This window comes from Alligator mississippiensis, chromosome 1 (assembly GCF_030867095.1).
Source record: "Alligator mississippiensis isolate rAllMis1 chromosome 1, rAllMis1, whole genome shotgun sequence".
Classification (NCBI taxonomy): domain Eukaryota; kingdom Metazoa; phylum Chordata; order Crocodylia; family Alligatoridae; genus Alligator; species Alligator mississippiensis.
Genome location: NC_081824.1, coordinates 144,827,452 through 144,854,161, shown reverse-complemented (window position 1 = coordinate 144,854,161; position 26,710 = coordinate 144,827,452). Strand labels below are relative to the sequence as shown.

The window sequence follows — 26,710 nt, the reverse complement described above, 5'->3', positions numbered from 1 at the left end:
CTCAAGTTTTATTATTTTTTGCTTTCAACATTGTTTTTAACATTAGCCTTAACTTACACAAATTATTCCACAATAAATTCCTTCAGTAAAAGGAAGTGACAGCAACTCTGTAACTAAAAAAAAATGTTCTTAATTAGGAAACTTTTCAGAAAACTTTACTATTGGAAACTGGCATTTTCATAGATTTTCCTACAGCCGTATTGCTTTATCTTTTGTCCATGGAACAAATCCAGCCTGCAGAGCTCCTCATGGGTCTAGAAATCTGGCAGCGGGAGAGTGGTGGATCCAACATGTAGGCTTGCTCCACAGCTAGATCTGGGGTGCAGGGCCAGGCTGACACAACTGACTGCAACCATCGACCAATCTCATGTGCTGACTTCACCTAGATTCAGCCTGTGGGATCTGGCCTGCTGACCTGCCTCACATGACTCATCTAGGCCACGGGGCCTGAAGGTTAAGCACCACTGTCCCACAACAAGAAGTTGCACACATGACACGAGCAGAAAAACTTTAAACATATATGAATACATAAGTATATTACTTAGATGTTGGGCTCTAGCAATAGCCATCAAATTGTGGATTTTTTGGTGCAAGGTAAGGGAACGGAAGAGTAGAAATCATTTCCTTTCTTTTTTTTTTTTTTAAATTAATCTTTGAGATTATGAGAATTACTTTCTCTTCTCCAAGGATGTCCATGGCCCTACATTACAGCCCTCTTTCTTCTGCCAAGTGACAACTAGGCAGGTTTAGCTTCAGTTAGTAATTTTCATTCAAAAGAAGTCAAGCTTAGAATGACTCCTCTCATTATGGCATGCAATGCTATACTTTTGTCATTTGAGACAAAGTGCTATCTATATTCATATACATTATCACGTATTAAACAGAACAAATGGAGATGTTTCCTCTGGCATACCTAAAGCAATGATAGTTGAGGCCAGGAGACGGATACCCAAGTCAAGGCTCTCCCTCTGAAGCAGTTTCCCAACCTTTTCCACCCAACACTTAACATCACTAAAAATTTTCTGCAGCACACCTGTTAAGGTATTCCCCATCCTCACACCTACTGTAGCTCGTTGCCATGGCAAAATTCTGCATCACACCTGTTCATTTCTGACAGCACACTTGTGCCGCAGCACACTGGTTGGGAAATACTGCTCTAAAATACCCATCCCTGCTGCTGTTTAAACTAGACTAACCATTGGCTGACCCAGTGCGGCACTTCTTAATGCTCCTAGTAAAAGCTTAAGCAGTTGCAGGTATAAGAGCATCTCTAACACAGTAAAGTATTGCTTTATTTGGAGCAGTGCCACCTGCTGATCAATCACTGTAATTTTCATTTGTTACTTTTTCGTTTTTTAATACCTCACACAATGGAACTTAAGGGACCAAGAAATAAAACTGGGACCAGCCATCAAACTAGGGCCCTCTGCACAGAAAAGGAAGTGCATCTTCTTTTCATATAAAGACAAATCCTTATTTCTTGTATTTAAAATGCACTTTAAAAATACTGTATTTACGTGTATACCAAGCACACTTTTCCTCCAAAAAAAAAAAAAATCAGCCATCCATAATTGGGGTGAATGTTTTAAATGAAGATGGTGATTTCTAGACCAAAATGGGGGCAGGAGACACTGGAACAGCTGCTGTGGACTGGCTCTGTGCTAGGCTCTGGTGGCATTTGGGAGGGACAGCATGCGTTGCTCCACGTTGTGTATTCTCTCCCTTTGCAAAATCTGCTGCTCAAGGCTTAACCCCATCAGAGCCGCTGGCAAATCAGCAGCAGCCAATTTGGCAGAGGCCATGATGGAGTTAGAGCTTGAGCTGAGGCGCTTTTATAGAGAGAATGCCTGAAGATAAATCTTTTCTTCTTCATTCTGCTTTCCCAAAGCAAGATGCATGTCTTATTCTGGGGTCTGTGGTATGCACAAATATATGGAGTTTGAATGTCAATTGATTTTCTTATTCTAGAGAGAAACATGGGGGGGGGAAAGGATAGTCAATTAAAGCAGATTACGGTAGCTAAAATATTAACATTGCTCACCCTGATGTGAAAATGCAACAGCCAATTAGTTCCACTCTGACACACTCTAAAAACTTTAAAACTCTTAAAATACTTTAACTTGCACGCTTCTGTCTTTCCTTCCCATTTTCTGGGGTCAAAAAACCAAGGAATTTCAATTCCAGTACCAGTGCAAGATACATGACCCGAGTTCTACTGGAGAAGTCAAGCGTCACTAGAACAAGGTAGTTAACAGAAAAGTAAAAACATATAATCACTATCAAAGCTTCTCAAACACCATTTATTAACTTTGCCAATTCCCTTTTCTGTTCAAGTTTGAAAGTTCATTGTCTGTCAATCTTCCTGAACCTTGTGTTGTTCTTATGAAATGGAAACGGCACTAACAACTATGTCCAAAAGCAATTCTCTGTTCTAAACAGCCACTGGAAAATAACCCAATTAAATTGAAACTGGAAGTGCAAGATAATCTCTTCTGCATACCTAATGCTCATCTGGTAGATGGCAGCCTACTGTTGGATATAAAAAAAGATTTTATGTATTCCTAGATAATTCTACACATTTAAACATAACTTCTGCTTCTTATAACATTTTTTCTTAAAGCTTCAGCTTCTTTAAAAAAACCCTGTTGGATGCTCCACAGTGGCACTTATGTACTGCTGCTGTAAATTAGTGATGTCAAGCTAATTTAAAATGTGCATGTGACAAATCAGTTCCAGGGAAAACTGCAAGTTTCCCACTTCTCATACTCTTCTGCTCTTCAAATGAGAAAAATCAATAGGACAACACTTTAGCATAGAAAATTCCACTTCAGGTACCCAATTTCATCTTGAACACTGAACTGAAATGCAGAAGTCTGATCAGCAGTTAATCTGGTGCATGCTAAAGTCATGAATTTCCAGTGTCTCAGACTTAAGCCTACTACATCATATAAGAACTCTACTGAAAGAAATTTTTTGCCTCAAATTTCTCAAGATTTTGAGCACAGTCTCTCTCAAAGCTAAGATGAACTTTAGATACACATGCATCCAAAACTTACCTTCACCTTTGTAAATAACAGGAATAAAACGTGTTTCAGCAAAAAGATGGATATTGTTTAGAAGTACTGATCTATACCAAATACCTTAAAAAAAGTACAACAGTGTCTAGTCCATAAATTCTTTGGGAAAGGGGACTTAATTGCTTTGATAAAGCTCATCCCCCACACAGTAAAAAAAAAGAATCACATGAGAGTCTCTCTGTTACCTAAAAATGTCTGAGACTTTCAAACACTGATTACATAAATTACACTACAAATTTAAAATTCAGATGTACCCGAGTGGGGGAGTCCTCCATATGGCAGCTGGAATTGTGTGCATGTACTTCACATTACCACAACCAAGACTAGCATATAATAACCACCACAATATGACAAAGTAAAAGGGTCCCTCCCTCCTTTTGGGCAACCTATTCTGCAGACAGTATTTTAAGATCAAAATGAAAAACAAGTGAAACCAAAGCAATTCAGGCAATAAAATATGGTGCAAACAAGCTCTTCACTCCGCAAAATAAATATAAAATTTAGTTGGTTTGCAGGCTGGTTTTTCCTTAATTCATTTAAACATTTTAATCCATACCAAATTATAAAAGACATCTATACACTTTTTCAGAATTTACTATTCTTCCTCAAAGCACTTTTGCTACATATTTGTGTAACCCCCAATCAAATCCAAAGTATCTGATGAGATTATAACATTAGAAGTACCAACTTAAGAAATTAAGTCCAAAATGTCATTATAGGAATATAGAAATTTCCAGGTTCTATTTTTCTGAGTTGCCATTTCCTTTATTTTGTTCACAGTCTGTATATTTTACAGAACAGGAATTTGCAGCTAAGGTAATATGACATAAATGTACTCTAGGCAAGTGCATGATGCAAGTACATTTTCATAGCAAGTAAATAACATTGTCATTTTGATCAGTTCATGAGACATTATTTTCATACCTTAGCAGCAACAATGCTTAAGCCCATTCCATTTTGTTTTTTTAGTGTCACCGTGATGATTTCAGGTTCTTTCCTCAAAGGCTGAGCCTACCAGAAGAAAAAGTAGAGAGAGGTAAGCACAAATGGCAAGACTGCACAAAATGGCCACTCTATAAATCAATAAAACAAAAATGATTTATACAGCAAAGGAGATTACATCCAGAGATCCTTCTGCAAATAAATTTAATTTTCATTATAATTTTAAAATCTGTAACACTTCATTAACATTAATAGATATCAAAGTAATCAGTATTACATTTGTACTCAGAACTTTGCCAAAGTTATGCAGCCTATCAAAAATGTTCTTTTCTCTTGATTTGTGACATTTTAAAGTTAATAAAGACTATAAACAGAATGTACATCTGGGTCAGATACAGAATTCTAAAGATGACATTAAAAAAATATCTTGACAAGTTTCATATGACGGGGTTACACTATTTTAAAAAACAAATCAAAGAATATTCAAATTTAATTATTTATAGAAATAATTGTATTCTTCTGCAATGTGTAGTATTATATATATATATATATATATATATATATATATATATATATATATATATATATATATATATATATATATATATATATATATATTTTAATTTATAGAAAATGTCATTATTAACAGAAATATTAATACATTGTGGTCAAGTTAAAATATTATAAAAATAAGGATATTTTAAGATAAGATTATATTAGCGCACACATATCAAATGCCTCTACCAAAATGGAGCCTGCTTCCATTTTATTTAGGAGCTTTTTCCATTGATTTAAATGGAAGCATGAGAATGCTTCATAACTGTACTAAGCCACTGGAAAAAAAATGAAAGACTTCTGCAAAAACACTACATCAAGGAGAAAGCCACAAGACTCTGGGAAACAGAATGCTTTATCACTGCTTCCATCTATCAGTTCCTCTCTGATCAGACAGTTTAACACAAGGCAAGACAAGCACTATAAAGTTTTACAGACTATCACCAGAAGTAAATTTCAAATAATGAAAATTTTAGCTTCTAAAATACTATACAAAAAAGAAAGATACACCTCATTTTTGTGTTGTCTAGACATACAAGAAGCCTCAACAACATTTGTCTCAACTGAGTCTCCATTTGCAGGATAGTTTAATGAAATGAGAGGCTTCGGGCCATTTTGTAAGAAATCCAGAAATGCCGGAACTTCCTTGTTTCCAAGGGCATTGTCTAAACTTTTCTTCCAACACCTTGCTGTGTCTGTTGGTGGAATGCTTGTACGAGGCCAAGAGCTGTTTACTTTATAGGTGTATCCCATCTTTAGGGCTTTGCACTCAGTGCCATGCTAGCTGTTTCAAAATAGGGTAACTTGGGATAAATAAGCAGACTTTAGGTAGGAGACCCTGCCAACCAAATGCACTGGTGTTCACTGCAACATGAACAGCGTATCAACTAAGTGCAGGTAAGTCATGATATGCAAATCAACTGGACTATTATTAATATCTCGATGAATGCCTATGGAATGGAAAGGATTTTTGGCCGATATCTTCCATTTGACCACCTGAATAGTTGGGGAAGACAAAGTCAGACCAAGATGTGATGTTTTCTTCTGATAATGGCAATTGCCATAGGTAAGTTGAAGAAACAGTTGTTGAATGGGCCCTATTATAAAACTGAGGTAAGTCTCTCATATCCACTGATATCAAGTCTCCTGGATAGACTGCAGCAACAGTGCAAGTTAGATCCTCTATCCTGATTTTTATTTTTGTCAATTCATTCAGCCTTGCATGTGTACCACAGACCAGTCTATTCCACAGCTTTCTTGGTATGATGAATATGGAATAAAACCTTCAGTCACTTATTACCTCGAAGGACAAGTATCAAATTTCACTAGTTCTAGAAGTGAGACAATTTTCTCTATGTTGATTTAATACTTGTTAATCACCGGAGGTAACAGAGAAAATGAAGGAATGTGACAGAACCCAAAACCCCAAAGAATGTGTCTGCTATGCTATCTTCTATATTCACCCACTCAATATTAGGCCCAGATGCCTGTTAAGTAAGACCCAATACTCTCCAAGCCTATATCTGGACCAAGGCAGGCCAGGCTCGCTCAGTCACTGAAGTTATTTTTAACTTGCATTTGCCATGTCACTGAAGCACAAAGGTTCTTCAGGTCACTGCATGGGGACATCATGGTCTTAGCAAAATACAGCTGGCAGTTTGTTGACCACTGCTGCCTGCAATATAAATTGGCGACACTTGGGAAGATGCTGGGACCAGCTTGAGGCTTTGGCCATACTGAGCAGGAATGGGAGACTCACAGTGGTGGAGCTCACAGGGGTTCACGTCCCAGTAGTCCTCATCCCCACATCAGCCTAACACCCTACACCACCACCTTCTGCATTATGGGAGATGTTTCTGCTGGATGGAGAAGTGTTGGCACAGTCAGCAGGCTGATGAGGGAACCAACAGCTACTGAGACATGACTTACATGCTGTACAGGGAGCAAACGTTACCAGTTATGCCTCTGCTTGGAAGTCCCTTTAAATGACAGTTTCTACCCTCCTGACCAAATCTCTTGGTATGGAATCCCCTTAGCAGGAATTGTCACATCCTTTGCACTTCTGCACCAGCCTTAAGAAGGATCAAGAAAAGTCTATGGGTTCAGAGTTTGTTGAACAGAAAGGTAACTGAAAATTCAGTACTGAACGTTTAACTAATCCACTGATTTTTACTAATTTATCAAGCCCCAGGCAGAACAGCATAGGCTACCCCATCCAGAGATGAAAAATATACTTTGCAAATACTTTACAATGTTTAAAATAAAGGTTTTTTGCCTTCTGCTTCCGATTGGAAAAATAGTTTACATTATGATGCACATTATGACAAAGATGAGAAAACACTGGCATATCTTTGATCTTAAAATATTTCCTCAAACTGATTTTTCATCCTGCAGATCCATGTATTAAACAATTGCATCTTTTCTTCACAATCATAAAATCATAGGAAAATACAGCTAGAAGGACCTCAAGAGATCATCAAGCTTATTCCCTGCTCAAAGCAGAATCTTCCCACATATACCATTTCAGACAAGAGTGTCTAATGTGCATTTAAAAACTTCTAGTAATAGAGATTCCACAACATTTCTAAGAAGTTTGTCCCAGTGTTTCCTTCCTTCTGGAATCACACGTTTCTGATCACTCTGTCACCCAACTCCTCTTTCTTAACCAACTCATGATTAGTAAGCAGAAAATCAACAAGACCTTTCTCCTAGTTGGCTTCTCTGCCATTTATAAACAAGAAGTTGTTCCCAACACAACACAAAAGTTTCCTGGTCTGTCTACAGGACTATTTTGCAGAAAGCTTTCATATTACTTTCTCTGTCAGCTATTACAAACACTGAATACCTACCAGCTCAGCATTCTCACGTAACAGGTGACTTTCATAGTCTGCACCTTCAAAATATATTGTCCAAGTCCCTGGTGAACGTGGATGAGGTGTTAGCCTGCAGAAGCCTAGAAGAGAAATAGAAAATTCACAAAAAAAAATAACTGGTGGAACAAACAAAACCAAATAGCTTACACACTGGGGTATTACCATAGGCCTCTGACCCATGTTACATTTAGATGCGACTAACAGGCAAACTGCATCTTAAACAGTAACCTGGCCACAAGTGCCACTCAATTTAAGGCATGATAGTGTAGTAAAAAACCCACAAAATTACTCCACACAACATGGAACAACTTTGTGGCTCATCTGTATCATGCCTTAAACTGAATGTGTAGACAGGGACTTTATAGACCTGATGTAACACCCAGCTGGGGACTGCATGTGGTTTTATAGTTTCCAGGACATGAGGAGCCTAGAGCTGGGATGCTGCAGAGCCTGATATGGGTCTCTCCATGCACCAAGCTGACTGTCCATTGGATGAATGGATTGTAAGATGGACAAAAAACTGGCTGGTGCATTGGGCTTAGAAGGTAGCAATCAATGGCTCAATGTCTACTTGGCAGCCAGTATCAAGTGGAGTGCCTGGGGACAGTTTTGACTAGGTTGATCCTGGGAACGGTTTTGTTCAATGTCTTCATCAACAAACTGGAAGATGGCATACAGTGTACCCTCAGCACATCTGCAGATGACATCAAGCTGGAGGGAGTAGTAGATATGCTGGGTAGGGCTAGGATTCAGAGAGACCTAGACAAATTTGAGGATTGGGACAAAAAGTCTCTCTCATGAGTTTCAAAAAGGACAAGTGCAAAGTCCTGCACTTAGGATGGAACAATCCCATGTATAGGCTGGGGGCTGACTCCTGGGCAGCAGCTCTGCAGAAAAGGACCTGGGGGTTACAGCAGATAATAAACTAAATACGAGTCAGCAGTGTACTCTTGTTGCCAAGAAGGCTAATGGCATACTGGGTTGCATTGGTAGGTGTGTCGTCAGTAGGTCAAGGGAAGTGATTATTCCCCTCTATTCAGAACTTGTGAGGCCACATTGGGAGTACTGTGTTTAGTTTTGCATCATGACATCCCTGTGGAAACTATAACTGCTTACACAGAAGAACTGATTATGGGAAATGTAAACAGACTTTCAGACATTTCTTAATGCAATTTGGCAGCTGGAGATATGGCTGAAAGGTAATATCATGTGACAACCTGTTCTCCTGGTAAGTGAACTTTTGGGCCTGAGGGATGAAAGTAAAAAAATGTGAAGATCCAATCTTCTCTTCTGCTTTGCCTTTTCCTGTTACTAATGCCTGTATTTCATTTCACCCAAGTACACATGCTTATTTTTTTCTCCTTCTTGCCCACTACCTTGATAGGATATAAATTTCCCAACACTACAACAATTTTGTACTTCTATCATATTCTTACATAATGAACATTATTTCATATCAAGTAAAAAAAGCTGTATTTTAGGCTCTAGTGCTTTCTAATACATTCTAAAGGAAGCTTATAATTATTTTATCGTGTTCTCTTGTCACTATTTAATAGATACGGACTAAAACATGAGTCGCAGTATTCTACATGAAATCAATTAATTATAAAAATGGGCATCCTTCATTCTCTGCCATTGATAGTGGTGTAACTATGCATCCCACTACTTCACATCAGAGATGCAGGCATGTGGTGCCAACTTTCTTCTATGTCATTTCTACAGTCTTTTCTGCCCTTTTTCATTTCTGCAGTATCCAACCAAGAACAGAGGGAATGCTTCACTTTGTGTACAATAAGTACAAAAACCTTAATGCACGTGGTTAGTAAATAGTTCTTTGACACTGTAAACTTCAAACACAGAAAATTCAAGTTCCCTTGGTGACCTACTTATCATTTTACTGCTCAGGTAGCAAAAAGTATATTAATAAAGCTTCTGAAACAGTGTGGAGACAGCACAGTCAAAACAAAATGCCAATATAAACACTGCTAATTTCCTGCACAGGCAAATTTAAATAGCCTAATGAAAACAAAGCAAAGGATAATGAAGAAGATTTAAAGACATTGTGAAAAGGGGAAAAAATTTTAAAAAGATGTGTAAATACCTCTAAAAATATTTCAAGTTCTATGTTATTGTACTGTACTAGAGAAAGATAACCCTATTATAATGGCACAACATTAGCAGGACTAACCTCTCTGGCACAGTGGATCTAAAAATTCTTGTAAACCGTTTGGGATGTTTCTGACAACATCACATGAATAGCCATCTTCTGGCAGAAGAAAAGGCAGCTGTAGATCAGGATCCTCTTCCAGCTGAACTTCTCTGCCATCACTACGAGCTAGTTCATCAGCTGTATTTTCTGCGACAGCTACTACTTTATCTATAAGCTCCTGGACACACGACAAAAGGACATTGTAACTGTTAGGACTTTTATCACACTGCTTAAAAGCCTATGCCAAGACATTAGATTGCAAAGTTAAAGCATTTATAAAACTTTTGCACAACCATAATAACCATCATTCTACATCCTATGCACAGATGCACTGTAGGTTACACCTTTATATGTTTATCAAATTTAATGCATCACAATTTTATGCTTTAACTTTGTGAAACATCTCATAATGTTGTCTTTTAAATTAATTCAATAATGAACATCTTCTACAAAATTTCTGTAAAACATCTGCCTGAAAAATGGTAGAGATCATGTAAAAACTATACTAAAATACAGGTGCCCAAAGAGGATGAGTCATGTACAACCTTAATTTTGGCATTTTCTGTTAGACGTGAGTAGCAAACTCAGTATCTTTTTATATAAAATAATTCATCTGTATTTATAGAAAAGTGGAAAACTCATAACAGGCTATTTACTTCCATATTTCAGAACTCTGGTGGCTTGTAAAAAAAATAAAATCAAACCAAACACAACAAAAAAAGTAAATAATTTTCATTTAAAAAAAATGGAACTATTTAGCTACATACAGAACAACCTGTTCCACATTTCTTAGGATGTGCAGGACAAGGGCTTCTTCCTGTGAATCTCCAAAGTTCACAAGAGACCATATTAAATCCTTCCAAAGGTTTTTATAATATCCAGTAGAATGTGGCTGCCACAGTACCCAGTGACAATTCTTAACATATTTATAACTTTACAAATGATGCAAACTCTTACTTCAAATATATATTTTTGAAGGAATCCACAGAAGGTAAGTTTATGCAGAATATAAAATATTAGATTCTAATATTAGAAGAGTCATCTAATAGTATAGAATATTTCTATCTGCATATTGGCTGCCTTAAGATTGTCAAACACATCACGGGGATGTAACAAGGATGTGCTGAATATCCTGAAGGGACTGGGAGGTGTCCAAGTATTAAGTAGTAAGTAATGATTGTAAATACCCTCTATACTTCCTCAATCAAGTTAACTTCCTGAGTAACTTGAAAGCTGATAAGATAGTCAAAGAAGGTAGAAAACAGATTAAAATATAATGCACTGACATGCAAGAGAAAAAAAAATAATACCTTGTTGTGGGAATTCATGTGACAAGGGGCCATCTCAGACCCAAGTCTCGCATCGGCCCGCCCATCTGTTTATGTAGAGCAGTCCGCCCAGTCTTTCCTGCCACGACTTGCTGGTTAAATAAACTGGTGGTAAATGCAGGAGGCTGCCCATTGTATGCCCTGATGCCAGGGGGCACTATCCACAGCTCTGTACCATCCCTACACTGTGGCCCATGCCTCGCAGACGACATCAGAACAAGTTCTTACACTTGGACCCTAACTTGGTCTTTCAGTGTCTGAGGACTTATTGGGGTCTCCCTCTGATCCAATCATGCAGCCTCAACATGTCTGAGGACCTACTGGGGTCGTGACTTGCCCCGACTCCCAGGCCGAGCCACACACTTGGCCTCTGGCTCAATTGTGGCCTCAGGCATCTATAGACTAACCTTGGCCTGTCCACCCCCTACCTGGGGCTTCAACTCAAGCCCTACAACTGGGGCCTTCCAACTATGCACTCTCACTACGGCCTTCACTGTACCACTGATGTTATTACTTGGAGGTTGGGCCATGTGCTGCCCTTCATAGATGTTAGGGTTAGAAGGGACCTCAGTAGGTCATTGAGTCTGACCCCCTGCCCTTGCACAGGAAAGAGTGCTGGGGGTCAGATGACCCCAGCTAGTTGCTTGTGCAGTCTCCTCTTGAAGACCTCCAAGGTAGGGGAGAGCACCACCTCTCTTGGAAGCCCATCCCAGTCTGGCAACCCTTAATGTGAAGAAGTTCTTTCTAATGTCCAACCTAAATCTGCTCTCCATCAATTTGTGACCATTGTTCCTAGTTACTCCAGGGAGTGCCCTAGTAAATAGAGCATCTACTATTCCCTGCTGCCTTCCCCCGATGAATTTATAGGCAGCTACAAGATCACCTCTCAGCCTTCTCTTGTGATGGCTGAAGAGATCTAGATCTCTCAGTCTCTCCCCGTAGAGCCTTGCCTGCAGGATTCTAACTGTATGAGTGGCCTTCCTCTAAACCCTCTCAAGATTTTCCACATCCCTCTTGAAGTGTGGTGCCCAAAACTGGACACAGTACCCCAACTGCAGCCTGACCACTGCTGCATAGAGAGGAAGCATCACCTCCCTGGACCTGTTCATCATGAATCTGCTAATGAATGACAAAGTGCGGTTAGCCTTGGTTGATCACTTCGTCACACTGATGACTCATGTTCACCTTGGAGTCAACTATGACTCCAAGATCCCTTTCCACTGCTGTGCTGCTGAGAAGGTCATCCCCCAACCTGTAAGTTTGTTTGTGGTTCTTTTTGCCCAGGTGCAGCACTTGGCACTTGTCTTTGTTGAACTGAATCCTATTTCGTTCTGCCCATTTTGCCAACCTGTCCAGATTCACCTGGATCTGTTCCCTACCCTCTGGTGTGTTACCTTTGCCCCATAATTTGGTATCATCTGTGAACTTGGACAAGGTGCTCTCCATGCCCTTGTCCAAATCACTGATGAAGACAATGAATAGCACCGGTCCAAGGACTGAGTCTTCCAGGACTGCTCACATTTTTCCAGGTCAATATCGACCCGTTCACCACCACTCTCTGGGTGCGACTTCTAAGCCAATTTGCCAACCACCTGACCATGTAATCATCTACATCACAGCCTGTCAGTTTATTTATGAGAACAGAATGAGATACCATATCAAAGACCTTCTTAAAGTCTAGGTGGATGACAACCACCTCGACTCCTGCGTCTAAGCATTTTGTGAACTGGTCACAAAAAGAAACAAGGTTAGTCAGGTAGCATCTACCTGCAATGAACCCATGCTGATTTCCTTTCAGCATTATTTCCCCTGCTGGGCTCCCACAAATGTGATCCTTAATGATTTTTTCCAGAGTTTTCCCAAGGATAGAGGTGAGACTAACTGGCCTTAGAGTTTCCCGGTTTCTCCCTCCTCCCCTTCTTGAACATAGGGACCATACTGGCCCTTTTTCGGGCAGTCCCTTCAGCCCTACTCAGCACTTGAATTACACACAGTCCTTTGGGTCGTTAAGACACCCCCTAGTCTGTGCAGGCCACTTCTGCTCTCATGCCCTCTCCCTAGGGCTACACTACTGCCCCCTCTCTGGGACCACACAACTGCCTACTTTCTCTGGGCGAAACAACTGCCCCCTCCCTGGGGCCTCTGGGATCTTACACCCATGTAGGGCTCAGGTAGCTGCAATCATGCCTGGCCCTCGTACCCACAATGTTGTGGGGGCTGGGTTTACTAAAGCACCCCTACCCGCCTTTCACTGGGGAGGTTAGAGGTCCTGGTATTTGAATGACATTGTCCTGCCACGGGCAGCCCCTCCAGGTCTCCCCAGCCCCAGCAGGGTGCAATTTCAGGTCATGCCCAGGACGAGGAGCCTCCTGCCCTTACCTCCAAGTTGCTCCAGAAGCAGTAGCTCAGCTGGGTGATGTTACTTCCCCAGAGGCTGGCACCAAACTGCTGCCTCTGTCTGCCTGGCTTAAGTTTGAAAATGGCTGCCTTAATCAAGCACCTGCCGACTGCCTGTTCCAGCCCTTCAAGTGGCAGGCACCAAAGGTGCATTGCCACAATGTGTTATTCTGCAATTTGATGGTTCAGAGAAGAGATCTGTATAAAGCTTTATGTTCTCAGGACACTTTTGGATTTGCATACCTTGGCATTTATCCCCTATGTCAGTCAGGCTGACTAACCAACTGACAAAAAATAAATGCTATTTTGTTTTCTTTTACTTACTGTGTGGAAGAAGGTAGAGACCAGTAGATAGACTTGTTAGTATTAAGTCAGGTAGAAGGCAGGGCAGGGTGGTACCTTACAAGCTAAATTTACAGAGCCCGATTCAAGTAGCCTATAACCTACAAAATACCACTATGTAGTAGCTATGGGCAAATACTGACTAATTAAAATAATGACTGAAAGCCAAGAAACATATAGATTCTACAGATATTAATTTGATCAATATTTCTTTGAAGAACCTAACAGCACATGAATTAATAAAAAATGATAGAATCTAGTCAATAAACAAGCAGTTTAAGTTATGTTCTTTAGTTAACACAAGTCTGGGAAACTGCACTTATTTTCAACATTAAGGTATAGTCACAAACGTTCGAAATCAGTACATGTTACAGTGAAGTCACTTCTAACCCATTAGATTTCTAAGCTATGAAAATTTCAGAGAAGGAATACTACTACTGTATCATATTTACTCAAATCTAAGAAAACCCTGAATGAGATGCACCCCCCCCCCCCATTAGATTCTATATATGAAAAAATTATAAATGTTGTTATAATTTTCCAGGCATAGAAGGTCATCTTACATTGCCCCCTTCCCCCCCCCCCGACTGCTACAGCAGGGAAAGCAGCGGTTGGGGGATTTTGTGGGGGAGGGATCAGGTGGTCCCCTTGCCCTTTTCCCCCCTGCAGCCTTCCTGCTCCCAGCCACCTGTACTCACCTACCCCCAGCTTCCCAGTCTCTGTTCCTCCTCACCCACTCCCTACCATCTCTGCCTCTTCACTGCCATCCACTCCCCACAATCTCTGCCCCTCTCCCACCCCCACAAACTCCCTCCAGTCTTTGGGAGGGAATTCAGTCCTGGCTGGAACCAATGCACCCAGTGGGGGGAGAGAAGCTGCAGCAACTGCAAAGGGCAAGTGGGGGTGAGGGGGGTGGAAAAGGAGGGGTGGAGAAGGTTGCTTTGGGTCTGACGCCAGCCCTGACCCAGGACACTGCCAGAGAAATTAGTCCTGGCTCAGGGCCACAGTAAAAGCCACAGCAGTTGTCTGCCCCCTCCCCCTGCTCAGTACCTGAATCTAAGACAAGGGGCTTTCCCCCCCTGCCATGCTGACTGTGGGGGGGAGGGGCAACCTCATCTTAGAATCAAATAAATATGGTAAATAAGAGACACTTGCAAACTTCTTTACAGGCAAGATTTAGAATACTAGATGTTTTTAAAGTAACTGCATAGCTGAAACCTTAAAAACATGAAATAGGACAGAAAAGTTCATCAATTTGCTTACTTGAAGATGTCGCCAACACCAGCTTTAATGTAATGACTCATAACATTTTGCACAAAATCACTGAAGGAAATTAAATATTTGATCAGCTTTCATATCTTTTCTATAATAAAGACTGTAATGCCAGTTATTTAATGCCATTACTACAACTATAAATTCAAACAACAATTGCATTTTTTGTAGTGACTACTGTTCTTCAGCTAGGATATGTTGAAGAACGCAGTAAATGCAGAGAGAGAGAGAGAGAGACTTACTGTTGGGATAAATGGTTCATCTGAAGCACAGTGATAATTCTGCAACAGTGCTTGTAACTGTAGGGAATTCAACTTAAAGCAGGTACTGTTAATATGTGGAATGTCATCATGTGAGTACTTATCCATGGTAAGCAGTGTAGTAGCCTGAAAAAGGAACAGGGAAATTAAATTATAATTTGAGAAGGGAATGGAAATTTAGCTCTTACATATTTCATAATTTATCTCGATCAACAGAGAAGTGAGAGAAAGCCATGCAGCAAGTAGCAGAATTGCTGTTAAGAGTAATGGCTGCTTGCAGATGTTAATGCGCCGCCCCCCCCCGCCAAAAACACCCCACACTCTACCAGAAGCAGCAGCACATTACTTTGATTCACTCTGCAGCATCTGCATAGATTGGGTGCTTCAGCAGGGCTTTTTGACACTTTTACCTATAGTGGAGGCAATCAGCTATTAGATAAAAACACCAAAAGCATCCCACTAAAGCACCTGATCTATAAAAACATTGGGCAAGCTGGGTCCAACTAAAATGCTGCTTGTTCTGGGCATGCACTGGACTTGGCATGGGAGCATGTAGAACTTAAAGTACCGTTTTTTTATTATTTTTTTTTAATGTCTGCAAGCAGCCAATATGGTTATCAAGACCAATACAGTGGCTCAATATGGGAATCAAAGGAATACTATGCGAAGAAGACTTAATTTTTCAACTACTTGTCCGTACGTTCAACCAAGCTATACTTGATGTTTTAGGCAAAAACTGAGTTCCTTCTGTTGGCAAAAACACATCAAGATAGTATAATCTTTTTCAATAACTGGTGCATTAATAGATCAGAGAGTTTTATCTCTATATACTGATCCAGAGTTTCAGAACAGATTTACATTATTATAGTGCCAATGTGCTATGTTCTGTGGGGGAGGAGGTGTAGGGGGGAGGGGCAGACCTAACTAGGAGTATGTGTCTCAGAGGCAAGCATTATAGAATGCTTACCTGCACTATCCTGCTTAGGTGACAATCAGCAGCCAGTTCTAGGCCCTGCTTTTCCGCCCAGGCCTCAATATGGCCCAACTGCTGGCGAATGATGGCTCCCCAGTAATGAGAGCACAATCCTGAATCTGGATCAGTAACAAGTCTATTAAAAAGCCACATGTTGATAAAATGAAACAGCTGGGAGAAGAGCTGTATAGTTAGTGCAGCATTCACTCTACATCGTCGCAACAGGGACATAGCTCCAGTTAACGTATGCAAGACATCATCTACAGAGACAAAGCACAAAATGAATTACATTTACATAATGAAGTATGCAATTAGTGTTCATGCTTTAAACAACTGTAGGCTGAGACATCTAACCTGATTTAACTGATATTAGAGTATTACTGTGTGAATCGTGAAAGTCCTAGTACTGTTCATGTTTATTCTGTAGAATGAACCAGTAAGTAGACACCATACCTTAGGGTTCAGGACCAGTTAAAATAGCCTATTTAAATTAAGCTATTGGCTATTAGAAGTAAAAAACTGAATCTATATCCAAAAGTTGCAGCGTGAAGGTTTACTAACCAATTATCTATACTTCGGAGATCCATATCAAGTTCCCTCTATTTATACACGTATTTTCTGTTCTAAAATTTTGATTCACACAAAATTAAAAATCCTTGTTTAAGTTATAAGGTATGCCATGGCTCTCTACTTCAAATTATCCATACTACTGGTAAGTACTAAGCATGCTAGCAGAAAAAAAAAAAAAGACAGTTCAATGATTTGATTCCCTCCTTCTCACAGAACATAATCAAAGACAACAGGAGGCCCCATATTATATATCAACGTATAAAGATGTTAAAAAATGCTTTATACATCCATATTATTATTCCCTTTTACCAACTACTTTTCTGAAACTCTGCATAATAGACACTCTGTACTCCCCTTCTAACTAATTTAAGCAGAAAACCAAAATATTCTCCTTGGAAACTGCTTTATAGATAAGTTTATTAATATTTGTAGAACACAACTGCAGAGGAAAAAACACTGTCACTGATGCCCAAGCCTTATTTGATAACTTAAGAGCATTACTATAAATTTTCATTTAACAAATAAGTAATGTTACTTGCATCTTCACTTGAAAAATTGTGTTGTATTTTCAAGTAGCTAAAAAGGTAAATATAATATGCCAACATCGCTAGAGACTATTGTGAAAGATAGTCTAGTATGGCTGACTGCTTAGTGAAGGCTTATTGTTATCTACTAAATTTTGCATGAATTTGAATCTCACAAACTAAGGTTGTCAGTTGAGATCACATTATATTTTTAATAAAATCAGCACTATTGCTTGCATATAATACTGAAAAGACCATGACTTTTTTGCTTATAATGTTAGGATAACTTGTCAGCTAAAGGTTATAAAAAAGGATTAAAGTGGAACAGTTTTTAAAAATATAAAAAAAAGATGGCTTTCACACTAGAACAAGCTTTTATATTTATTAAACAGAACCCTTTCCTTAAGTCCTTGTTTTTCTTCATATTTACTATTCTGTAAAAGATGTCCTTTTTTAATGAACAGCTTTCTCCTGCATAGCCCATTTTCCTTTTCCCACTATATCCAACAATTTGATCATAATGCTACATTTCTCCCTAATCAGAGTCGGGGCCTGGCCACACCCCGCTCAGCTCAGCTATGTGCAAGTGAAGGGAGGGCTGCTTTAGCGTCCCCTGGTTTCTAGCCTGAGCCACTGTAGGCATGTGCCTGCATTTCTGGGATGTCTGTCTGGTTACAAAACTGATTTAGCCTAGCCAGTTAAATTAACCTGCAAAGATTGAATTAATTCAAGCTCAGGCTTCTTGAGTATCTGTCCCTAGCCAGAAAGATATAGAAATTACTATAAATTTGTTATATCAGTTCTTCCCAAGTGATTAGGTTTATGCAAGTTTCTATTTTAAAAGAATATTTTCCTTCTATTTTAAAGCCTACTCTAATATCTAGATAGAGTATATTCACAGAACTCTTAGGCATTAGTGACAGTAACTAAATCTTACATCAACGACAAAAAAGACATTTAATTAGTCCATTACAAGGTGTACACAGCTTGATTTAGTGGAAAGAAAAAAAAAGGATTCTAACCTATTTTAGGCCTTTGAGGATTATTTTCATCATCAAGGAATGCAGGCATGTAGTTGTTAAGCTCTGACTGAAGACAGTGAACCAGGTATCTGAAATCATGCACAATTTTGCAATTCCATAAACATTAACCACATGTATTATTCTGTACACTTTCAAAGTCTAAAAGATCTTGATATACAATTATAGAATTCCTAAAAAAAAAAATCACAAAACTCAAGCTTACAGCTACACCAGAAACAGATTACTATTTTTTTTTTTTTAAAGGATTCAGTCTGATCAATAATCCTACATCTTTTCCAGAAACCTTGCAAAAAAAAGGAATCGGCTCAGCAACCATGTAGAAAATGCATTGGTCATCTGAAAATGAAACTTTACATAGTCGTATGTGACTAGCATGAATTAGGAGCCTAAAGAAAGGTTTCTGAGTCTTAAATGATGTCCTCATTTTAAGACATAAAAAAACACTTTGAGGAAAAAAAAAAAGGAGAGACTGAAATAACAACCCGGAACTTGAAACAGTTAGGTTAACTTCATGGAACATAACTGGAATTATTTAAAAAAAATCAAATAAACAGAAATTAGGGTTGAATCTCTCAATGCCTTCACAATAATGGAAAAGTAAAGTCTACAGTATATTATGGCACTGCTATCTCAAAATAATAACCCAATTAAAACACATGAGTGCATCATACAACAATCAGGCTCCCAAACCATTTATTGGTGGAAAAGGAATTAATGGTTAGGGTTATAATGAAGGACCTAACTAAATCATAGTGAAAGTTTGAAGCACAGCAACACCTTTAATTTCACTCTTTAGGCCCCACCCTGCCCTCCTGCTTACATCCCTGCTGCTAAGTGGCCAAAAGGCAAAAACCATAGCATAATGGCCACTCAGCAGCCGGGGGGCAGGGAAGAAGAAAGGGGTAAAAGGGCGAGATTAAAGGTACCAATGCACCACAAACTTCCACCAGGATTTATAGGTAGGTTCTTAGTTATAATGACACCGTAATATAGTGTAATCTTGGGGTAAGGATGCACACTTCTTTCCTAGTTTTGAAAACCCAGTCTATTCCTAAACAAAGCAACTGTGTGGACCTGCCTAGCTTTAAATATGTTATTAATGTTGACAGAAAATGGAGGTTTGTATAGTTAAGGAGGAAATTTTTTCCCCTGTCCAAAAGGCGTATCTTTGCAACTTCCATTTATGCCAATTACACAATAGCATGAAATGTTCATTTTTCCTTCCTAAAGTGCTTTGTTATGGTCCTGTTGCTAAGCGTTTGGTTATTTTCTCTTTGAGGCAAATTGCCAGTACTACAGTCTGAGAAGCATTTCTTTACCTTAACCTCAAAGAAGCAACTTTGTTCAAAAACAATTAGATCACTTATTTCTGTTGAAATCTGTGCTAACTACAATATGTATCACATCTTAATTTGAGGAAGTTTTCCTTCAAAGGACTTCCATGCACACCTTACTGGAACAGAACGTCCAGAGAGAAAGGATGCACCTTTTTAATTGTTATGCCCAAATGATCTGGACAACAGAGCTTATTTTTTTTCATACAAAAGAGCTTGCTCTTATTGAACCTCCTACAGCTTTAGACACCACTCAAAATTATATTTTATGCATAAATTGTTGATTAATAACCTGATTATATATGAATCATAGCATTTGCACCAAAGATGTTCTAAACAGCTTCAAAAACACTTTTAGGTTACAGATAAAACAAATACATACAGAACATCTGGCTAATGACTACACACAATTATATATATTTAACAAATATATCCAGGACATATATAAGCTGATTTAAACAAGTATATCAAGGAGCCAATCACACCCAGAAGGTAAGATCCCTGAATGTGCTGAAAAAGGAACAGGAATAGTGTATTGGTGAGGCCTCACCTGAAGTAAGGCATCCAGTTTTGGGAACCATACTTTAAGAAAGATATGGACAGGGGAGAGCAACAAAAATATTAGAAGCCTAGAAAGCTTGATTTAAGAGGAAAGTCTGAAAGAACTAGGGTTATTTCATCTGGCAAATAGAACAGTGTGCGTGTGGTGGGGGGTGGGAGGAGGGGAGTGTTGGTAACAGTTCAAATAGCTGAAGGGTGATTATAGAGAAGATGGGTATAAGGCTTCTCTTTGCTGCTGCAGGTTTAGAAGCAATGGCCTCACACTAGCAGCAGAGCAGGTTTAGGTTGGAAATTAGAAGGAACTTTTGGACTATGAGGGGTATAAAGCATTGAAACAGGCATGCTAGAGAAGTTGTAGAATCTCCTCCCTGGATATTTTGAGAAGCAGGCCTGGCCAGATACTTTTCAGCGATTGTTTACTCAGAAATGATCCTGCCATGATGGATGTAATGCCCTGGTGTGGTGCCTTCTAGCCCTGCTTTCCTGTGATCCTATGAAAAATTGATGCAGAGCAAAATCTCAGCAGAGTCCAAAGGATCCCTAATCATACTATGATGCAACTAGCCAAAGCAATGGAAATCTCATTCACTCATAGATATAGGGTCCATTGTACAAAATGTAACAAAAATGTGTAGCACTTTTCAGGAATGTCGAAATAATGCTTAGTACTTGAGTATGGCTAATTTATAAAAGAAACATAAGTTCAGTGCCCTTACTTGAAAGCCATTTGAACCAAATGTGCCAAAACATCTTGCGCATCTAAAGTAATTCGGCTGAGATCTCGGTCTTGTTTTATAAAATTGAGCAGCTCAGATGCATTTGCCATCCAGAAGGCAAGTGCCCCAGCAATATTCTTTTGCTTCTGTAGGTAAAGAAAAGAAGCAAACAATACATAGAAGTACCTTCTTGATCAGATATTTCAGTTTTAAAAGGCTCCATAGATAGACCAGTACCTTTCCCATTTCACCAAACGTACCTCAGATACCAGATATTCGCAGAATATTTTGGTGTATATAATAGTGCAACTATGCAAACTGATAAGTTAAGTTTTTTTAATATTTAAAAGTATGTAGATTCTGTCCCAACTGGCATTAGTTGAAAGAGAAAAAATGGCATTAGCATCTAGTTACGCAGCGCCAAAAGCTCAGCTGTATGCATTATCTGGTAATCTGCGTGTGCATAAGCACATATTTACTATGACCCACTGCCACCCTGATACTGCTAGTCACTGGCTTTGACACCAGGCAACTCAGTATCCAAGTACTGATCTATCTCACCAGCTCCCGACCACAAATGCTAGGCCAGGCAACCTCAGATGAGGTCCAAAGAATAGGAACCACAAACAAAAGAAAAAAATAAAAGGGAAGAAAAAGAACTTTGGTCATTTCATATCCACATTGAAGTGCGTTAAGCAGAAATTATGGAATGCCGATAAAAGTTGCACAGTCAAAAAAGGATTTTAGTACTGCATGTTCCAGTTGCTGAATGAGTGTTATGAACTGTTCAGTCCAGCTGTTTGAGTATTGTTTTTTGACATGGAAGCAGCATGAGAAACTGAGCTAAGCCAACATAGCTAGGATCAGTTCCCAGCAGGATGTCCTACCTGATCAACCTGGTCTACCTCCTGGAGAAAAACGGACGAAGGAAATCAAACAGAATAGAAGAAAGAAACTTGTGAACAATCATGGTAGGTTTAGAAATCAAACACTAATATGAAGGTACAAACACATATGTGCACTGTTACACCTAAATGAATTTTATCAGAGGCTGCAATACAATTGAGACAACTTAAAAAAAGGAACATTTTAGGTGAACCCAGTAGCATGACAACAAGAAACTGAAATGCCTTGTTAATGGGTAATAATTAATTCAAGGAATGCCCTCAAATATTTAACATCACAGGCTGTTGGCTAATCCAGAGTCAGTGCACCACAGGAATCCTGTAGGGCATACTCCAAGCCATTCTGGGGCTGCATACACTGTAAGGCAGCATGAATACTAATTTGAGAGCCTTACTTGCCCATACTACTGCAACAAAGACAATGTACAAACACAAACAGGGACAAAAGGAAAATTAAAAAATAAAATATAAAATACAAGGCCAAGACAAATTCATACATAGCTTTTGATTGAAAACAATAAAAAAGAGTTAAATACTACACACAACTTGACTGTGCAACATACAAACTACACTAACAGTAAAAAAGCAAAAGGTAAAATGTAGAAGTGTCTAATATCTAGTAATATGACTTCTCAATTAAGAGCAGACTCTACCTTCCTTATTTTCTATTTGTACTCAGAATGTACAAATGTGAGATTGTCAGCTGACACTGCTAATTCTAACTCTTCATTTAAAGTTCCATCGGAAACCAACTCTTCTCTAAGTACCCTGAACTGATTTAAGACCATAATTATTGGCTACAATGGTGATATTCCCCCTAAAAGTAGAGATCAGAAAAGTTTGAGGGACAGCAAAATTGTAGAGTTTAAAAATCAAATAAATATAAAACCAAATTTGCATGCAAGAAATAAAGTATACTGGTATAGTGCTATTCCACTATTTTATTTCATTAACTAACTTTTCTACCACATGAAAGCCTAATCTTCTGTACTGTTTATATTCACTAACACAAAAGCTGAAAATATTTCACATAATTTAATTTGAGAGAGCAGTTTTAGGCATTTCATTAGAAGTATTAAATCTCCTTATAAACCTAACAGATAAAAACCAAAACAGACACTCTCCCCTTCTTTCTGGAGATAGAATATTGCATGCTTTCTTCTACCTTGTTCACCTGCTCCATGTCACTAGCTTGTTTAGATCTCTTGACACTGTGCTCATCATCTATCTTTTTCTTCCTTAATGTCTCCCTTTCTGTCTTCCTCTCTCCAATGTGCTAGCCTTGCCTATCCTAAAAATCCCCCTCTTGATCCCCAAATACGTCTCCAGCTACCATCTCATTTCCCAGATCACTGAATAGGATGTCTACAATCAGTATTTGGGGTTATCCTGCAGCTTATCTCGCCTTACCTCAAAAATCAACTTCCTCTCTCGCATTACCTCAAGTGGCTTTCAGAATCTAAGTGACCTTCTGTCAAAAGCTCATCATCACTAGCATATGCCAGTCTTGCCCGCCTTTACCTATCAACTGCCAGTAATGAAAGCTTGTTTACCATGATCACTTTTTTCTCATGCTGACCAGTGATATTCAACAAGCTAGCTCCACCCATATGTTTGTTTTTAAAATTGACCTGTTTTCTGAAATTTTTACACAGATTTCAAACATTTGGAACCAGGAATTGTCTCTTTGTTGTATGTTTGTACAGTGCCTAGCACAATGGGCTCTGGCCCCAAGGACTTACTGTAATAGGAATAAATAATACATTTAAGTAGAAAATGAACATAAACTTTAGCTTTTTTTTATTTTTACTAATCTGAAAGAAAATGTATGCAAACATATTTTATATACTATAAAGAAGCATTTTAACAATTCTGCCTAGAAAACATCTGCAATAAAATAGAGCAAATAGTAATAATAGATTAAATATATCACTTTATTTTTTCAGGATATTGGTTAAATAATGCAACGGAAGCATATTTTAACAAGAGCTAATAAGAAGTACCTGACATTCCCTTTTAAAGTTCATAGTCAATACTACAACTTGACCTATATTCACTGTACAAGCACAACTCCCATACGTTTAATGAGTTTTGCAAGTAGGACTTGGCTTCATGTTAGTATATACTAACTTATCTTGATCTTAAACTTTCCTCCCTCTATACATGACTGACATCTATATCAACTTGGATCAGAAAAAAAAATTAACCTGAACATTACTGTAGGTTTCCATTAGATGCAGAGTCAAAAATGTGGAAAAAACCCCACATTTTAAAAAAATGTTTTTCTAGACAGTTCACTGGTCAACGTAAATGCCTGTTTTATTAGGCCTTATTTAAAATGCAACTGCAGTTTACATCAGAACTTCTCATAGGAAAGAAGTGATTCATAAAAATAAAGTTGTGCTGTGGGCATAGTGGATCAATCATGATGCAAGATCTAGAAATAAACCTTCTTTTCCTAACACCGGTCTTAAGCATAGCTGCATTTTTTTCCCTCCCAGGAAAATAGTAGCTTACTATCTCACATCATATTTCTCATTTGCAAGGAAAATATTTCACCAATATAAATGCAAATGACAAGCTGATACTTGACAATATTCTATGTGAAAAGCTAAAAAAATCCTAAATTGAAATTACAATCTTCAGGGTATAATTAATGACAAATTTTCTTTGCAAATGTTCCTTTTTTGTCTTTGCAGATTGAAACTCACCTGGATAACTCCTTCCATCATGCTCACCATCTTGTTGACTATTGCAATGACTTTGTGAGTACGCTCAGTAGGAGTAATGTCAGGTCTGTACTGGCTTGACAATACATACCGACAAGTCATGTACAAAACATAAGTAGGAGATAGTTTAAAATGAACTGTTGAACTATTGGTATAATTTATAATGGCAGATAAGAAGGCATCTTCAGCTGTGGAAACAAATGAGACATCAAGAAGTCACCCCACAATAAAAAGAAAAATGAAAAACAGCTTCATAATACAATGAAACAATGATTATGGAGGGGGAAAGAAAGAGGGCATTGTGTGCTCTTTTATTCAGCTAATATGCTGCTAATTGTCTCATTTATATACTGCAGCTACTGAGATGTCACAATAAGGCATTTGGATATAAAACAAAAGATGTGGGCAATATTATCTCTCATTTATTTATATGTTGCCTGCCCTAGAAACAGGTGGGTTTTTTTAAAAACACGATTTCACTTTTCTACCCTACCCTCTCCAAAAGCCGTTGTTAAAATCCATTTAGTTTCAGCTGAAAGTTTCCCTATCCCTGCACAAACTCTCCTATTCACAGTTTTCAAATATTGAGGCTTCACACAATACATTTGGTTAGTTAAGAAACACATGATGTGTCTTAACCAAGAGTCTACAAGCTATAGCAGAACAAAGAAGTCCAAGGTTACCCAAGTTTAAGTTTTACATGATACTCTTTATGGCACTTTAAATTAATTGGGCTTTTGACAAAAATCTAATATAATATCTGACACACAAAGAATTTATATGAGATGGACTCGGTCTTTTGCACCATTAGCAACTTTGCTTCTAACTGGGTATTTGGAGACAAAGAATGCCAAATAGTTGGAACAAACTACATGCAGACCTATCCCCAGTACCTTAAACATTTTCTTTCCTCCTCCCCCACCAACCATACTGGGAAAATAAACACTGATTTTCACTTTCAACTTTCCCTCTGACTTTAAGAAAAGCATTACATTAGTTTACTTTTCAAATATAATATTTAATATAGTTTTATTGTAAATAGTAGTTACATCTTTATAAAATAAAATACTTACAACTTTCCCTAAATTCGATGCTCGCAGGTAATACGAGTTCTGGCCCATACGTGTCCTGAGATCTAAAGGAAGAGGGAGAATATTGGAAGAAACAATTCACATAGGCAAAGTTAATTCCACTGTCAAATGATATAGATTTCTCCAAGGGTTTTATTTGTGAACCTCTACACAGCATTTTCCCCACAAAATGTATACTTTGCTTTTACTCAATTCTGTTTGCTCCACCTCCCTTTTAGATTCATTCCCAAGTATGCTTGTCCACAACACAAGAGCACAGTGCAAACCTGAACTGTGGCGTCTGCATTATTAATAAATGCCCTTCTTTGCGCTGTGCGCTATACTGATCAAGTCAGCCTGCCACCTGCCATTGACGTGACTCAAATTACACAATAAAACAATCTATTTAAGAATGCACGAAGGATAAGTTAATTAAGCTTCAGCGTACAAGGACTGCCTCATTGTAAAGATGTACTATAGTAGTTATTATAGAAAAACGCTTCCAGGAAGCAATTTAGGACTCCAATTCCTTTCTCTAGGAGAGAGGAAGTATGTGCTCTTTACATTTCATCTAACTTTTAAGTTTCAGTGATATTAACTGGCATTATGTGGTTTTATCCAGTGATTAATCTTATGTCTACTTGACAATTATATTGGATTTACTGGCTGCCAATACTACAAACTTAACCTGGGATCTGAAAGTCAAACTAAATTAGAATTCAGGAGAAAAATTTCTGCTCGTATCAGTGCTGGCTCTGCAGAACTAACAAATAGACCCAGCAAAAGCTTATGTTGCCACAAGAGCATGCTGCATACATCTGAGCAGATATACGCAGAAGATGGCGACATTTTTATATAGCCACTTTTCAGAGTAAAAGCTTTTAGACTGTTGACTTCATGGAAGATGATCATTGATGAAAGATCTAAAATTAAATTCACTAGCTACACCTTGGTTTGAGAAAATATGAAAGTATTCTTCCACTTCATTAAATTTTCTGTCACAAACATCATGATCACAGATAAAGGGAAC

General features: G+C 38.5%; 1 protein-coding gene across 19 annotated transcripts in view; it reads right to left on the bottom strand.

Annotated features, from left to right (window-relative positions):
* AFDN (afadin, adherens junction formation factor) overlaps positions 1-26,710 on the bottom strand; it is a 195,571-nt gene that overhangs the window by 44,496 nt on the left and 124,365 nt on the right. For 13 of the 19 annotated variants that reach the window (XM_019479784.2, XM_059714980.1, XM_059714969.1 and 10 more), the window contains 10 exons: positions 25,684-25,745; positions 24,593-24,798; positions 21,864-21,884; positions 20,977-21,122; positions 18,345-18,433; positions 16,223-16,488; positions 15,238-15,381; positions 9,636-9,834; positions 7,424-7,527; positions 4,002-4,088 (listed from right to left, as the gene is read on the bottom strand). In XM_019479784.2, coding sequence (XP_019335329.2) covers positions 4,002-4,088; positions 7,424-7,527; positions 9,636-9,834; positions 15,238-15,381; positions 16,223-16,488; positions 18,345-18,433; positions 20,977-21,122; positions 21,864-21,884; positions 24,593-24,798; positions 25,684-25,745 — 1,324 coding nt within the window. The remainder of the gene's footprint in view (positions 1-4,001; positions 4,089-7,423; positions 7,528-9,635; positions 9,835-15,237; positions 15,382-16,222; positions 16,489-18,344; positions 18,434-20,976; positions 21,123-21,863; positions 21,885-24,592; positions 24,799-25,683; positions 25,746-26,710) is intronic. The other 6 variants (XM_059714974.1, XM_059715025.1, XM_059715019.1 and 3 more) reach the window with 1 other exon arrangement.